Here is a 14,665-nt window from a genome sequence, read left to right as displayed (position 1 = left end):
AATGTCTTTATCAATGATCTGCATGAGGGGATTAAACGCACCCTAAGTTTGCAGATGACTCTAAGATGGGTGGAAGTGTCAATCTGCTGGAGGGTAGGGAGGCTCTTCAAAGGGATCTGAACATGCTGGACCTCTGGGCTGAGACCAATGGTACAAGGTTTAACAAAGCCAAATATCGGGTCCTGTTGTGCTGGGAGCACAACAACCCTATGCAGTGCTACAGACTGGGGGAAAAGTGGCTAGAAAGCTGTTGGGAGGAGAAGGACCTGGGGGTGTTGATTGACAGCTGACTGAACATGAGCCAGCAGTGTGCCCAGGTGGCCAAGAAGGCCAATGGCATCTTGGTTTGTATCAGAAATGACATGACCAGCAGGTCCAGGGGGGTTATTCTCCCCCTGTACTCGGCACTGGTGAGGCCACACCTCAAACACTGTGTTCAGTTCTGGGCCGCTTGCTCCAAGAAGGATGTTGAGGCTCTGGAGCATGTCCAGAGAAGAATAACGAAGCTGGTGAAGGGGCTGGAGAAAAAGTCTTATGAAGAGTGGCTGAGACAGCTTGGGTTGTTTAGCCTTGAGAAGAGGAGGCTGAGGGGAGACCTTATTGCTCTCTACAACTATCTTAAAGGAGGTTGCAGAGAGGTGGGTACTGGACTCTTCTCCCAGGTGGCAGAGGGCAGGACAAGGGGAAATGGCCTCAAGCTGCACCAGGAGAGGTTCAGGCTGCACATCAGAAAAAAATTTTTCACAGAAAGGGTCATTGGGCACTGGCAGAGGCTGCTCAGTGGGGGATTGATTCATTATCCCTGGAGGTATTTAAAAGACAGGTAGATGAGGTGCTCAGGGACATGGTTTAGTGGTTGATAGGAATGGTTGGACTTGATGATCCAAGATGTGTTTTCCAAACTAGTGATTCTGTGTGTAAACCTAACTCTGCCACCTCTACCACTATACCTGTCCCTAAGTGCCACATCTACACACCTTTTAAATACCCTCAGGGATAGTGACTCAACCACCTCCCTGAGAAGCCTGCTCCAGGGCATCACAACACTTTTAGTGAAAGAATTTTTTCTAATAGCCAGTCTAAAACTCTCCTGGTGCAACTTGAGGCCTTTCCTCTTGTCCTGTGACTTGTTACTTGGGAGAAGAGACCAACATCCACCTCACTACAACCTCCTTTCAGGTAGCTTTAAAGAGCAATAAGGTCTCCTCTCAACCTCCTTTTCTCCAGACTAAAACCTCAGTTCCCTCAGCTGCTCCTCCTAAGTCTTGTGCTCCAGATCTTTCACCAGCTTTCTTGCCCTTCTCTGGACATGCTCCAGCAGCATCATGTCCTTCTTGTATTGAGGTGCCCCAAAACTGAACCCAAGATTCGGGGTGCAGCCTCACTGGCGCCAAGTACAGGGGGGAAATCATTTCCCTAATCCTGTTGGCCATTCTGTTTCTGATACAAAAATGCCTGTTATACTGCTTATGCTAGAACTACCCATGGCTGAACTGATGTCCAGCAGATCGACACACAACTGGTGCTAATGCAGCACAAACTGTGATTCGGTGTTCATCACTAACCATGGAGGCTGTTGGAGCAATTGGCAGAAGACTGTACATTCCTGCCACCTTCACTGGGAGATTCTGAGACCCTGAAGAGCTGTGCTAAGAGGCTGCTGCTGGAGAAAGTCTTTTCATGGGTGATCCTGCCTCTCATCTTATCATGTGTCAGGTTAAAAACAGCTCTGAAGATAAAAATATGTGTTAAAAATTGAAAACTGCAGAGTGAAAAATAGATTTCAAGTCAAAATGCACATGGAGATCTACCATTAATGCTCACTACCAACCTCATTACAACACAGACATGGGAGCCGAGTTCTTGTCTGTGTCTGTTTGTAGAGCCACATGACTCTTGCAAAACCAGCTAAAGATTATCAATGGAATGTCATGATTTTTATGAGGTAAGATTTCACATCTTTTAAAATAAGGCAGAAGGGTGGGGAGAAATGGAGGGATAGATAGATAAGCCCATTACCTGTACAAAAATAATATATTCTTGTTTATATGCAGCATTCTGGAAGACAAGGTTAGCCTTCGGGATTGTTTTTAATTATATTGAAGCAAAAATGTGTTTGGACGTGCCAAACTTTTATAGTCCATAATGAGTTTATTGCATTTAATAATTACAGGCTCAGTAATTAAAACTTTTAAATTACTGCTATTTTATTTAATATTAATGATAAATCAAAGATTTTATGTGACTTTTTATAAGCTGAAACTAAAATGTGTCAGAAACATCATTCTTAAATTTCAGATTATGGTAATTGCATTTGGGGCTACAAGTATGGAAGTTGCATGCGTTTAAAAGCCTTCGACAAGTCAAAAATATTGGCTAAGAGCAGAATTTCTTTTAATTTCATACAATATATAAATTTTTAAATATTTTGTAACAACAGTTATTCAAGGTTGAGGACTGCTCCTCCAAACAAGAAACGATAGCAGTTTCTGCAGTTGTTTTGCAGGATCATATGCTACAGTCATCGGCTCCAGGATCTTTCATTAGCAGATCCCTTTATGTCAAGGACAAGGAATATCAAGACGCTTTTTTTCAAGAAAAAGGAGCACTCATTACAAAAACAAAGAAAATGCAGAAAAGGAATAAGTTCTTGATCCCAATCCTCCACAGCTAACGTTGGGTAAATCATTATATTCTGATCTGTGAATTTTTGTTTTTATTTAAAATAAACTAAAATGAGGAAGCTAACCTTTCTGTTCAATAAGATAATTTAATGCTAAACAGCATAATAACTTGTTTTATAAATTGTCAAAGTTCTGCAGTTTAAACCAACAAGTGAACAATGGAATTGCTGTCAGTAGCTCCAATTTGTCTTTTCATTATCTGAAATGTACTAAATATATTATTCCTGTGCAGTGAAGAAACTATTGCATCTTGACGAAGAATTCTTCATTAAGAGGCCAGGAGGCTTATACACTTTTTTAAATAAGCTTTGCGTGTTGACTGTCGGGACTTTCTTTACATTCTCAAGAAAACATCCGTGATTTTGATAATATATTTATCTATATGGGGAATATTTTAGTATTAAGATATTGTTAAGTTTACTTGACACAGTTTCTTTTATTCCTTATTCTGTTAAAAGGTATTTACTAGTGCTACATTAACTGTATTCTTTTTTAATATATACCCACCTTTACTCTAAGTTAAAAAGATTTGTTTTTACAATGGTCCTGGGGCTAAACCCAGGAAGAATTAACACCTGTAGTTAAATACCTTTTTCAAATTTAGAAGCAAACATGCAACAAGATAAAAGTCACAGATGTGAGGGCTTGGAATGATGCCTGGTGAGAAAATTCACCTTTAAATAGTATTATAATAATACAGTTGTACAGCAGCAACAGACAATATTGCTCAAAAAAACAAAGTCAGGGAGCAACTTAAGAGACCAGAAGTCTAAATGTGGTTCCCGCCTATCAGTTTCAGTCTTATATTTCCCATTTCTAAGGAATTCTACAGCATTCTTGATATGAACATCATCTTGTCATCATCTCTTTCGTTCTCTTGATTAGGCATTTCTTAAAGGACCTTCCAGTTCCACAACTTGCAGTTTTAGGCATAACTTGCTTTCATCTTTATTAATATTTATTTTTATTTGTTCTTTGTCATAAAAATGCCCTTAGGCGCCTCTGAAGATCACATTGCCTTTGCTATAGGAACTGTCACAGTAGTCCCAGTTATAAAGAGAACCATGTAAATCAATGAGGCTCTGTACAAGCACAGGCATCTTCCTCCTGGAATCAGCTGAAGGTGAAGAGGGCAACTTAAAATAATACACAAGTGAGTGTAACCACTGATGGGACAAAGGCAGTAAGACACCACGATTATTACTGTGTTTACATGGTTATAGTTCTAATGATGGGAGGTTTTTTTCCTTTGGTTAGTTTTGAAGAGGAATTTGAAAGAAGAGAGGAGAGTGGGGGGGAACAGAAGAGAGGTACTGGGGTTAACACAAATATAAATAATGAGTTATTATGAAAGCTAATGGTTGTGGCAAAAAAATGCAGCCCAAGTGTGAGCATGTTCTTTGCAATTATAAGAAAGACCAAGTATTTTCTGTTTAAATCACAATAGTGACTGAAATGTCCCATGTGAGCGCTTGTGCAAGTGATTAGAATGGATGTGCTGAAAGATTTTTTAAAATTGCAGTTGTTTCTGGGCTATCCTTATTAGTATTTTCAAATAGAGTTTCACATTATTTTCAAATGCCTGTGTCAAGCTTTCTCCTCTTATTATGAATTGTGTGATTTAAACCTTACAGCTGTGAGATGACTTTGAAAATTTAATGCAACTTTTTCTTTTTGAATTTGTGAGTAATCAAACAAAATTTTACAGGCCTCTATCAATAAATTTTTCTCAATAGGGACTTCAGTCCCAAAATCCAATAACAGTTTAATGGTTAATAGATGTAATCACTTTGCTACTGTTCATTTTAGGATAAATAACTCATTTGATTTTAAATGAGTGTGTCAGTAAATGGGCTGAGCTTCTAAACTTGAACAAAGATGAAAACTCTCGGATGTCTTGAGCTATGATAAATATAGGCTTTCATTGCTCGTATTTATTCAAAGTGCTGCTTGGAGAATATTTTCATAGGGCCTGCTTAACCTACATACCCCTTCTTGGGTGTCCTGCTGCCAGTTTTCCTTCATCAACTATGTTGCATAAAAGCTTTCCTTCTAAACAGCTGTATAACCTGTCCCTTACAAATATCCCATCTGGTTTATACTATTTAGAAGTTAGGTTTTGCCGCCAGTCTCTTCCTATTTGGCAGCTTTAATTATCCATTTATGTAAGATTTAAATAAGCATTTTTTCTTACCCTGGAGGTATACAAAAGCCTTTTCACAAAGCCATCTCATTGTCTTCCTTAAAACAGTCTCTGACCACAGCACTTGGAAGAAAATCAAAGGTAGGCTTTTTTTTTATGTCGTGATACTGTCTTTCATGCTGTGATTGGTTTGCTGTCTCGTTCGTTCCTTGTGTATCCAGATTTTCTCATCATGAAGACCACCACTTGTGTATATTGGACTATCAAATTTGGATCTTGTTTCCTTACTCATTCCCTGATACTCTTATTTGTTACAGTCAGACGAAACTTTGTGTATGTTTTTACTGAAAATTTTAATGTGCGTCTTATAATTTGATTTTTGTTTTTGTAGCAGAAATACTGATCTGTGCAATATAAGCTCCTCAAGAGCTGAATGGTCCAGAGGGAAAGCACTCGTGCTCAGGAAAGCTTTCTTGTCATCCTGTTACCAATTTCAGCAATTCTTGTGTAAGCTTTAAACAAAATACATGTTCTGAACTAATTTTTACCCTAAAAAGTTTGCTGCGTCCTTCATATTTCTCTTAAAGTTCATATTATTTTCCACCATCAAGAGCACCAGATGAAAGCATTTTACTGCACCAAAATTGACAGACACCATTTTATGTTAATATAGTGTATATTTTACATTTTGGAATTACAACACTGTAAATACACATGTATGTGCTTTGCTGCTTGACATGGAGTGGTTTGAATTCTAGCCCGTAGCCTGCAGGCAGAGCCGTGAGCTTCCACACTTGTGGAGGTGCTGCTTTTGTGCCTGAGAATCGAGTTGTCCAGGAACTCAAACAGCGTGCATCTCGGACAATTCATCTATGACTACCAATGTAATCTCCAGCAATCGTTGATTCAAATTTTCTTTTCATAGTTAGGTTTACATGCATTGCTTGCCTTTAACTTGATGCCTTTACAAAAGTAACAAAAGTAACCAGGTGGAGTCTATGTGAACCAGTCCATATGTAGGGAAGGCACTTTCCATGTTGTTCCAAAAGTATAAACTGACTCAGTTTGAAATCTCAAAGTCATTTTGTCATTCTAAGATATGGAATCAAATTGATGTACCTTTGAAGGATGTCATGAGCTCACAAGGAAATAAGTTAGGCAGATGGTTCAACTAAAGGGAAGAAAGTATTCCTTATGATTCCTTTAGTACCTCACAAAAGTTCTTTAAAAAGATCAAAGACAGTTTCATACAAATTTTAAATGATTGACGACATCCATCTGCAGGTGGATGAGCTCAGGAGCAGAATTTTTGTCTCAAAAAACAACAAATCCTGTCCTGGAATAATGAGTTACTTCAGCAAATGGATCACCAATACCCCATTCTTTGGTTTGTTAAGCTTCCTTTTCTCTTCCTGACTAATTACTGTAATGAGTTTAGATGCACAAGCGGTCTGATGGGGCTTTGAAAGCTTGTAGAAAACAAATAAGTGCTGCTTATTAATGTCTGTTTAAAGCAAAAATTTTGGTATGAATGAGTTGACCCTTTCCTTCCCACTTAGAATCAAGCCGCTCATCTAGCTGTCATCAACTTGCATTCTAAATACTGCATGTCCTTTCTGGTTTTAGCAAATATTGTTGACCCCATCGTGGACTCGCCTTGTTGGCTTGTTACACCAGCCTTCAGCATTCCTCCATTAACTTTGGTCAGTCCATGCAAGGTGCTTCCTCTGCTCTTCAAACATGACAAAGATCTATCCTTTGCTGTACTTGCTAGCATCTTTCTTTACTACTAAGATACTGGTAGAGAATATTGTGTTTTCATTGATTGCTTGAGAAGGCAAAGATTCCACATAAACATGCAGCAAGGCACTCCACGATTATCATTTGAGATCAACAAGCTCACGCATCACGGTTACACTAACACTGGTGTCTTGTGACCATCTCTTTGTTTCTTTAGGGTCTGTATTTCACTTGCATACCCCACCATCTCATTACACTTCAGTATTTTGCGTAGCAACGGTTTTTCATTATACCACTTTATTAATTTTTATTTATTTTTATTTGTATTTGTATTTGTATTTTTATATTTATTTAAGAATGTAAAAATACAGTATTGAAGAAACCTTCATAAATGAATTCTAACAGAGATTTCGGTTATACTGATGATTTGAAATTACATTATTGTGTGCTGTTACACTGTCTAGTTAATAATTCCCATTTGATTGGCTATGAAAAGGTATCAAAATAATTTCAAATTACTCGGCAAATTAAAGTTTACATTTAAAAGAATTTCCTGTATAAATCCTGTATGTCAAAGGTCCTGACAATTATTGAATAGGTAATTAATGGTAAAAATTATGTTGCCTGCCAGTGGTTTGTCTGATGATAGATTTATATGAAGTATCTCTATGAAGTATTTTTAAATGAGTTCATTATTGATGGATTTCACATCTGCATCTGCCAGTGGGTATTTGTTCGGTGATTGGTTGCTCTTATTGTCTACCGCTCAGAAATTAGGCCTAGCTGAGCCTCCTCCCTTGCTACTAACTGCTGAAGAACAGATAAAAATAAAGCAGACATCCATGCAACACGGAAACTCCATACAGCTTTGTGCAATATGCAGGGAAGAAATTGCATTTCAGCCTTGGGCACATGTAGAATTGCATGGAATACACAATTGTATGTGAAAAAAGTTTTCCAGAATTGCTGCTAAAAATCATTAGCTGGAGGAGGAAAGGAAAGAAATGAAAGATTCTGCTTTAAGACACCATTTAGCACTTAATGCTGGTCCCAGCTATCAGTGGCCAACTCTGACAATATTTTGGACATGGCATAGTAAAGAAAGGTTGGTAGGGTTCGTTCACTTCTGAAATTATGACAGCAGAGGAGAAGGTAATCAATCCTTCTGTTTTTGCAAAGCAGGTATTGGCTAATATTTGTTTCACTTAAACTCCCATTAGATATAATCCTAGACTTCATCAGAATAACAAACATTCACCAATTACACAAGATATATTTTATTGTCTCACAGGTTTTTCTAATTGCAGTTTAATTCAGTAGTTATTTCTATTGGTAAAATGGAAGTAGGCGTACTCTTAATACCAATCGGTTCCTTAGGTTATCTGAAGAAATGCTTGCCTTTTACCTTGGTGGCTTTATTCAATATATGTGTAGCATAAGCATAAATACATCATACTTTATTATATTCTCTCATCTATCATCTTGAAAATATTAAGCAAAAGGGACAAGTGACTGATTGAAGAAGAGCGCTGCTTCAGAGACGTGATGACGGTAATTAGAAGGATTATCTCAACTGCTGGCAAGTTCCTTTCCACAGTGCATTTCAGGGTGTTTTTTTTCTGCCTGTTCTCCCTTTTAATTTTTCTCGGAGACTATTTACAGTCAAGTCTGTGATATGAATCACGGTCTTTTAATAACCTTAGATACAGGGCTTTTGCTTCTTTTTACACCACTATTAACTGAAGGTGTACAGTTGTCCACAGACAGGTGGGATGGATCCCGCAAAAGACCATTCGGCCAATTTCTGGCGACCCCTGCAAGTCTAAAACTCTGACAAGAGAGAGCAAATGACAGCACTCATTAAAAAGGTTACTTTAGATTTGGCACAAAAAGGGAAATGCCTCTGGAATTCTTTTTGTCCTCAGCCTTTCGTTAGCTTTCCTCCCTCAAGGGAAAAAAAGCAACTGTATCTGAAAGCCTTCCCTTCAGCTGGCTGCTAGCCATTAATCCTTTTGTGTTTGCCAGCTCAATAGTGCACACTACTTGTTCTGATTTTCACTCCTTTCCCAGTTTTTCCTTCCTCTAAGAGCCAACAGCCTTTTTTGTCCAGCTCTATATCCTTTGTTAGGATGGAGATCAACAGCATTTGGTGGGAATTTAGGTCAGATAAAGGTGAAGTTTTCTTGTAGCCTGTGAACATGCTTTCTCTTTTGTTTTTTTTTGTATGTGTGAAATGCAGCATTTGATGTATATCACTTCTTGAAATTAAATGTCTCTGTGGGGAAAAAAATTAATCAGCTTTTAAGCACTTGTTTTATAATCTTTTGCTCCAGTTTGTAGCAGATACATTTCTTGCTTTCTGACCCTTCATGTGTTGTTAAAACAAAATGTATATATAGGTTTAAGATGCAATATATTAAATAATTTCTAAAGAAAATTAATTTATTTTCACCAGAAGGACTGCAGTAATAACAGAAAGAAACTGATGCCCTATCAGGCCAGTCAGAATTTTTCTTGTAAGCATTTTTTATTTTTCAGCTTTCATGGTTTAAAATCAGGTTTGGTTTGGGATTTTTCCTTTAAAAACCAGGTGCTGCTTTCATGTTCCCATGTATTTCATAAAGTGAGTATATTTTTATATAACTACTCAAGCACATAATACATGATCGTTTTAAATAAACTACTTCAGTATATTCTTAAGAATATCTTATTATATTAAATGTATATAAATTAAATTTATTATGATAAATTTAATTATACATTAAATCATCTTGGAAAGTAATTTTTATTCTAGATTTTTATGGTAAGAAATATAATTTAAGGCTATTTTGTGATGAAGCACTTTATTCTATTTTATTTTCTTAAAAAAACGTATGGGAAAACATAGTTTGTAACTAACTGAGCTATACATTTTTATACTAAGCAAGAATAGTTTAATTCATGAAATTTCAGGTGAAATATATGGAGATTGTATTACAGAATTCTGTTAACATTTTAATTATAAAAATGTACATATTACAGAGTGTTCATGGACTGATGAATAAACTGTTTTTACCTTCTATAATCCGTTACATCAGCTCCAAAGATAAGAAATTTACTGTAAGTAATTGTAATTATTTTTTCAGGCATGCCTGAAAGCCTTTGAAAAATTCACAGGTAAAAAGTCTCATTCTGTGTGTAGAAAAGAGCAGTAACAGACCAGAGTAAGACAGGATGGGGCATGCTTGTTTAAAACAAAGTGTGCTATTAAGTAAGCCTTGCTTCTGCTACAGGTCTGCCACTGGACAATATTAATTTCTAAATAATATTCCAAATGTGTCAAAGCTTTATTAAGATAAGAAGCTGGACAGAATGAACGCACTACACAAGTTAAAGTTAAAAAAGTTAAGTTAAAGTTAAAATTAAAATTAAAGTTAAAGTAAAAAAAAAGCATACTTTTTTCATATAAATAGTAAAGTTATACAAATTAGGGTTTTATCTTCAACAAAATTGTGTCTTACAGAATTAAGGCCTCCTGGAGGAAATATATTCCTAGAAAATAGTAGAAAAAATTGAGAAAAAACAGTACTTCCTAAAGATACCAAATTAAGAAATCAACTATTTCAGAAAAAGGTAAGTTATATTTCCTTCTTTGGTCTGTTTCTTTGGTCTGATTCAGCTCCCTTAACTTGAGATTCTTGAATATCAGCTCTTTACCTCTTCCTTTTTTCCTTGTACACATCAACCACGCAGCACTGGAGGCACTCAGTTATTTTTTTAATCTGTTCATTCCATCCTCCTTATACCGTAGAAGTAAGGAAAATAAATCAAATATTTCAGTTTAAGACTTGCCTTTTGCCTGGCCCAGCAATAGTGGAACTTTCTGTGAGGCTCTGTATTTCCCTGCACTTTTCAGTAAACCACAGTAATATGTTTTCCTGTAGAATTGAAGGCAGGACATATAGTAAAGGGAGAAACAAATAAATCCATAAACAATCCTAACTCCTTTTCACTGTCATTGTTCCTCACTGGACACTGAACTGGAGAGTTCCATTCCATAGCTTTGCCTTTCTCTAACTTCTGCTGAGATGGAAGTCAGACTGCAATAAATCAGAGCCTTGATTCCATACAAATGAGACCAAATCAACTGTAGCATCTTGCAATGACCTCGCTTGCCTTTAAGCACACAGCTGATGCAGAGTCCCTGTGCCGTCCTCAAGTTCTCCTTTGCCAACTTCGTCTTCCCCAAGTTTAGTAATGGCCAGCCTGGCTCAGCTTTTCAGTAACAAAACCCACCAGTGAGAGAGGCCATGGTCAAACCCAGATTACCAGCCAGCCTGGTTAGCGAAGATTAGCGAAGCCACACGAGACGGCTGGTTAAACGTAGGCAGTGCGTGCAACTAGGAAAATACTCTCACCCAAATTGCAACCTAAATCCATGGCAGGTTTAAATCAATACTTAAATTGGTTGTTTGGGCGATTTTAAACCATGGCTTTAGTTAAATAGAAGAGTGCTTGCAGAAAAAGCCTTGTTAAAATCATCATTTCTCATGCTTATTTGGTTGTATCCTGTTAGAGGAGAGCTTTGTAGGCAATGACCCTCTCTTGGTGGGGTACGCCTTCATGTATATTAGTGAAGTTGGTACTCTAGAGGTGATCTTGCAGCCTGTTGCAACAAAACTGACACCGCTGTTCTGCTCTGTGGTGAGAGCAACAAGGGAGAGAGAGAAAACGTTGTTCTCAGCCTTACCGCTGAGACAGACACCTGGTTGCTGTTGCTCTCTTTTGTACTCAATGTAAAGTTCTTCACTGTAACAGAGAAAACAAATGTGGAGGTAACTGAAGAAAGTAATTTTACCCTTGAAAGTGCTCAAACATTTGGAAGTTTGGAAGAAGTAAATCCTTCGGTGGATGATGACTGTCCTTAAGTAGCACGATGAGAACCAACAGCAGAATACTTAGATGTTTCTTCATGGGAAACTGGGCAAGTGGTCACGTGCCTCTTTCCCACTACGACTGCCCGTTTTCTATGGGCTCAGGATACCATGCACAGCTATAAAAAAGGTCTCCGTAAAGAGAAGCTGAAGAAGGCAAGTTGCAGCTATCATTTATTATGATTACTCTCACCAAACTTCTGTTGGTCACAGTAGTCGTCTACCAAGCTCCCCACAACGGGCTGGCTTTTAGGGCCCCTACCTTAATAAGTACTACCTTAAGTACTCATTTGGGTGAGAAACAGCCTGGTAGGCTGCGAACACTTCACCACATGATTGTAAACCATGGGAAGGTCTTAAATTAACATAGTGTCTATATACAGTCCACATCACTAGAAAATCTTCTTCATATGTAACACTTGAGGATTTTTCAGGGAACAAAATGAGCAATGCATCTTCACCTTCTATTAAGAATAAACGTATAAAGTCTTATCATATGGAGTAACCAGGTTTAAATTAATTCAGTAGTAATTGTGATTAAAGGACATACATTTCTTTTTCTCAGCAGCTTTCAAGAGGGAATTGTAGATGAGTTTTCCTGCTGTTAGCTCTTACGCTCTTAAGCATTGGTTAATGAAAACACTAAAGAAATTTTTTGCAAGGAGTTATCCATTTCAAGTACTAAAGAGCTTTTCTAAAATAAATCTTGCCTCTCCACCTTGCACTGCGCTTTTAAAATGTCACTTCCTAAACATTATCATAATCAAATGGCACTAAAATTGAAAAGAAAAATCAAATTTTTAATAACTCTACCTCCTCTGGACAGATCACAAAGGTTAAACGTCAAGTTTCATACTCTTAAATAAATATCACAAAATAAAAAACAAGGTCTGAAATATTAGCACTAGGAAGGACACGTATTACTTGTTGCAGGGCGCTACCATAGCCCTTATTACACCTATCGTTAAAATTTTTAATAATCTAGATCAAAGGAGAAAAGAAAGGTCACTGAAACCAAAGCAGGCTACTTTTTAGCACTATGGTACACAGAAAGCACAGTGTTGCTTCAGCATGTTAGGTAGCGAATTTCTTTGATCCTACCTATAAATGTCACTTCTGTATGTCGTTTAATTGTAGTATAGTCTTTTATTGGTGCAATTAAATCTCTCAAATGCATTACATTATCTCCAGCTTTGCTGAAAATATTGCCATTGTTTAGGGAGCGAGGTAAGTCATTGTGTGATGATGTAGTTGACTTCAGTTTCTTCCTCCCCCCTCCACTTGATTTCTCACAGCGATTTTAATTTAAATCTCACCAAACAGTATAATGGTCCTGGAATTTGTTTAGTCATTTGACTTCCTTTATCACATGGAGATGGTAAACATTCTGTTGCTAACTTGAAGTGGCTCCAAGCAGCAAAACTAGGAGGATATTAAACCAGTAAAAGCTTATCAACTGATTCATTGATATGCTGTAAATTCCAGCCTTTTCATTTTACTTTTGAGGGTTGCCATAAGTCAACACATTAGGAAGCAATTTGCTGACATTGGATCACTTAAAAAGGCTTCCCTGTGGACAAAGTTCACCTTGGTCCTTTGTTTCATAGTTTTATTTTATCCTAGTCTTTTGCTGTTGTACAGATGACTGATGTAGTTTTGCATACTGAGAGAGCATTTGAAATACTCAGTTTATGCCATTCTATTTAAGAAGTCACAGAAAAAATATAGAGGTACAGTGTTTTCAGAAAGAAATTCTAATCCATTTCAGTTGTTTGGGGAAAAAAAGGTTCAGTATTACACATTGAAACACAGCATGATTTAGTGCGTGAATTCTAGAACACATTAACAAATTATACAAAATGCTTATTTCCTTTCTATTCACACCAATTTGTCATTTTGCATGAATTTTGGGTTAATTTGTAGTTACAAGATTTTTTTCTTCCCAACTTTAGATTTTATTTGCTGATTGATGGGTATGGTTTGGGTCAGGTCATGCTGCAGAAAACACAGGAGTAGCTCAATACAGATAATATCTTAGCAGCAGGGGAACTTCATAGATCACTGTCTCGGGCAGAAGAGTTTTTGTCCCTTTATTTTTACCCTTTGTCTTCAAGGAGGCTCATAAGAGGACTTTCGGGATCACTCAGTGAAATGGGGAAGAGAAACACAAGTGCAAGCTCAGGGAAGGAATGGAGGGCTGCTCCCTGCTGAGGGATGAGGGACCGAGCAGCACAGGCAGAGAGAGAGAAGGGGTTCTGCTTGCTGGATGCACCTCCAGCCCCTCTCCCTCTCCCCTTTTGAAGTCCGTCCGGTCACAGTACAGCTCACAAAGACAGGACAAGTCCTGGAACTGACAACACTGCGTGTTGCTCTCCCATTCACAGAAATGGAACCTGGATATGGGCAGGGTTAAAAGGCAGTTGTTTTTCCTCAAATTTAGAGTCCTGAGAGCTTGTGGGAGAGCATCGTCCCAGCTGCTCCAGCTTTCTCTTCCATCATCCTAGCTTGCTTACGAAAAGAGTTCAGGTCTGTTCTGATACCAACGTAAATGAAGATCAAGCACAGATCAGGAACAAAAGCATTTTCAAAAGGATACACCTTTATTTGATGTTGAACAGGAGACATGAATTATATCAGGTTTAGGTATAATCTTATCCCATTCTTCCTGAAATCAAATTTTAAAATGAAATCAGTAAGAGCAGTTAAAATTGCAGTGTGAAGTAGTTCAGCCCTAGAACCTAGGTAACAATAGTTCAGCTAAAACTCACTAGGCCCGCTACTGCTTAAGTTATTTGAATGTAATTGTGTATTTAAGACATAATCTGATTACAAGGTAGTGCATTAGTATTTCATGTCTCCTTCAGGAAGCCCACAGTGTCATCCTGGGGGATTGTGTGAGGAATACGAAGTGTAAATATTGAAGGGGGCCTGTGGCAGGATTCTTCTTTGGTTTTATACATACCACTGAAGGCCAATGTGCATGTTCACATGGCATAGAATCCCACTTTTATCTTTGTCGGTAAACAGTCATGAGAGAAGCACAAGATTACTTGTCTGCTCTTTGCTAGATCTAGAATTCTCTCACAGAGGACAGAAGGGGCTGTTGCGGTTCCCGGCACATTGTGAGTTAAATGCAAGGGGTCTCAGGCGTGTGTATGTGTCCTTCTTTTAAGGATATATCCACA

The 14,665-nt window shown here is 37.7% G+C and overlaps 1 protein-coding gene across 1 annotated transcript; it reads left to right on the top strand.

Moving 5' to 3' along the window:
* The first annotated feature begins 1,921 nt into the window (after positions 1-1,921).
* Positions 1,922-11,856, top strand: RNF32 (ring finger protein 32). The gene is given in 10 exon segments (XM_054059407.1): positions 1,922-1,945; positions 2,456-2,514; positions 2,516-2,590; positions 2,592-2,680; positions 4,065-4,069; positions 7,338-7,475; positions 9,158-9,190; positions 9,693-9,817; positions 10,070-10,124; positions 10,126-11,856. Coding segments are annotated over 10 exon segments (717 nt in total). The 3' UTR covers positions 10,240-11,856.
* The last annotated feature ends 2,809 nt before the right edge of the window (positions 11,857-14,665 follow it).

Source organism: Cuculus canorus, chromosome 2 (genome assembly GCF_017976375.1).
Source record: "Cuculus canorus isolate bCucCan1 chromosome 2, bCucCan1.pri, whole genome shotgun sequence".
NCBI classification, from domain to species: domain Eukaryota; kingdom Metazoa; phylum Chordata; class Aves; order Cuculiformes; family Cuculidae; genus Cuculus; species Cuculus canorus.
This window is presented reverse-complemented; position numbering and strand designations above follow the sequence as displayed.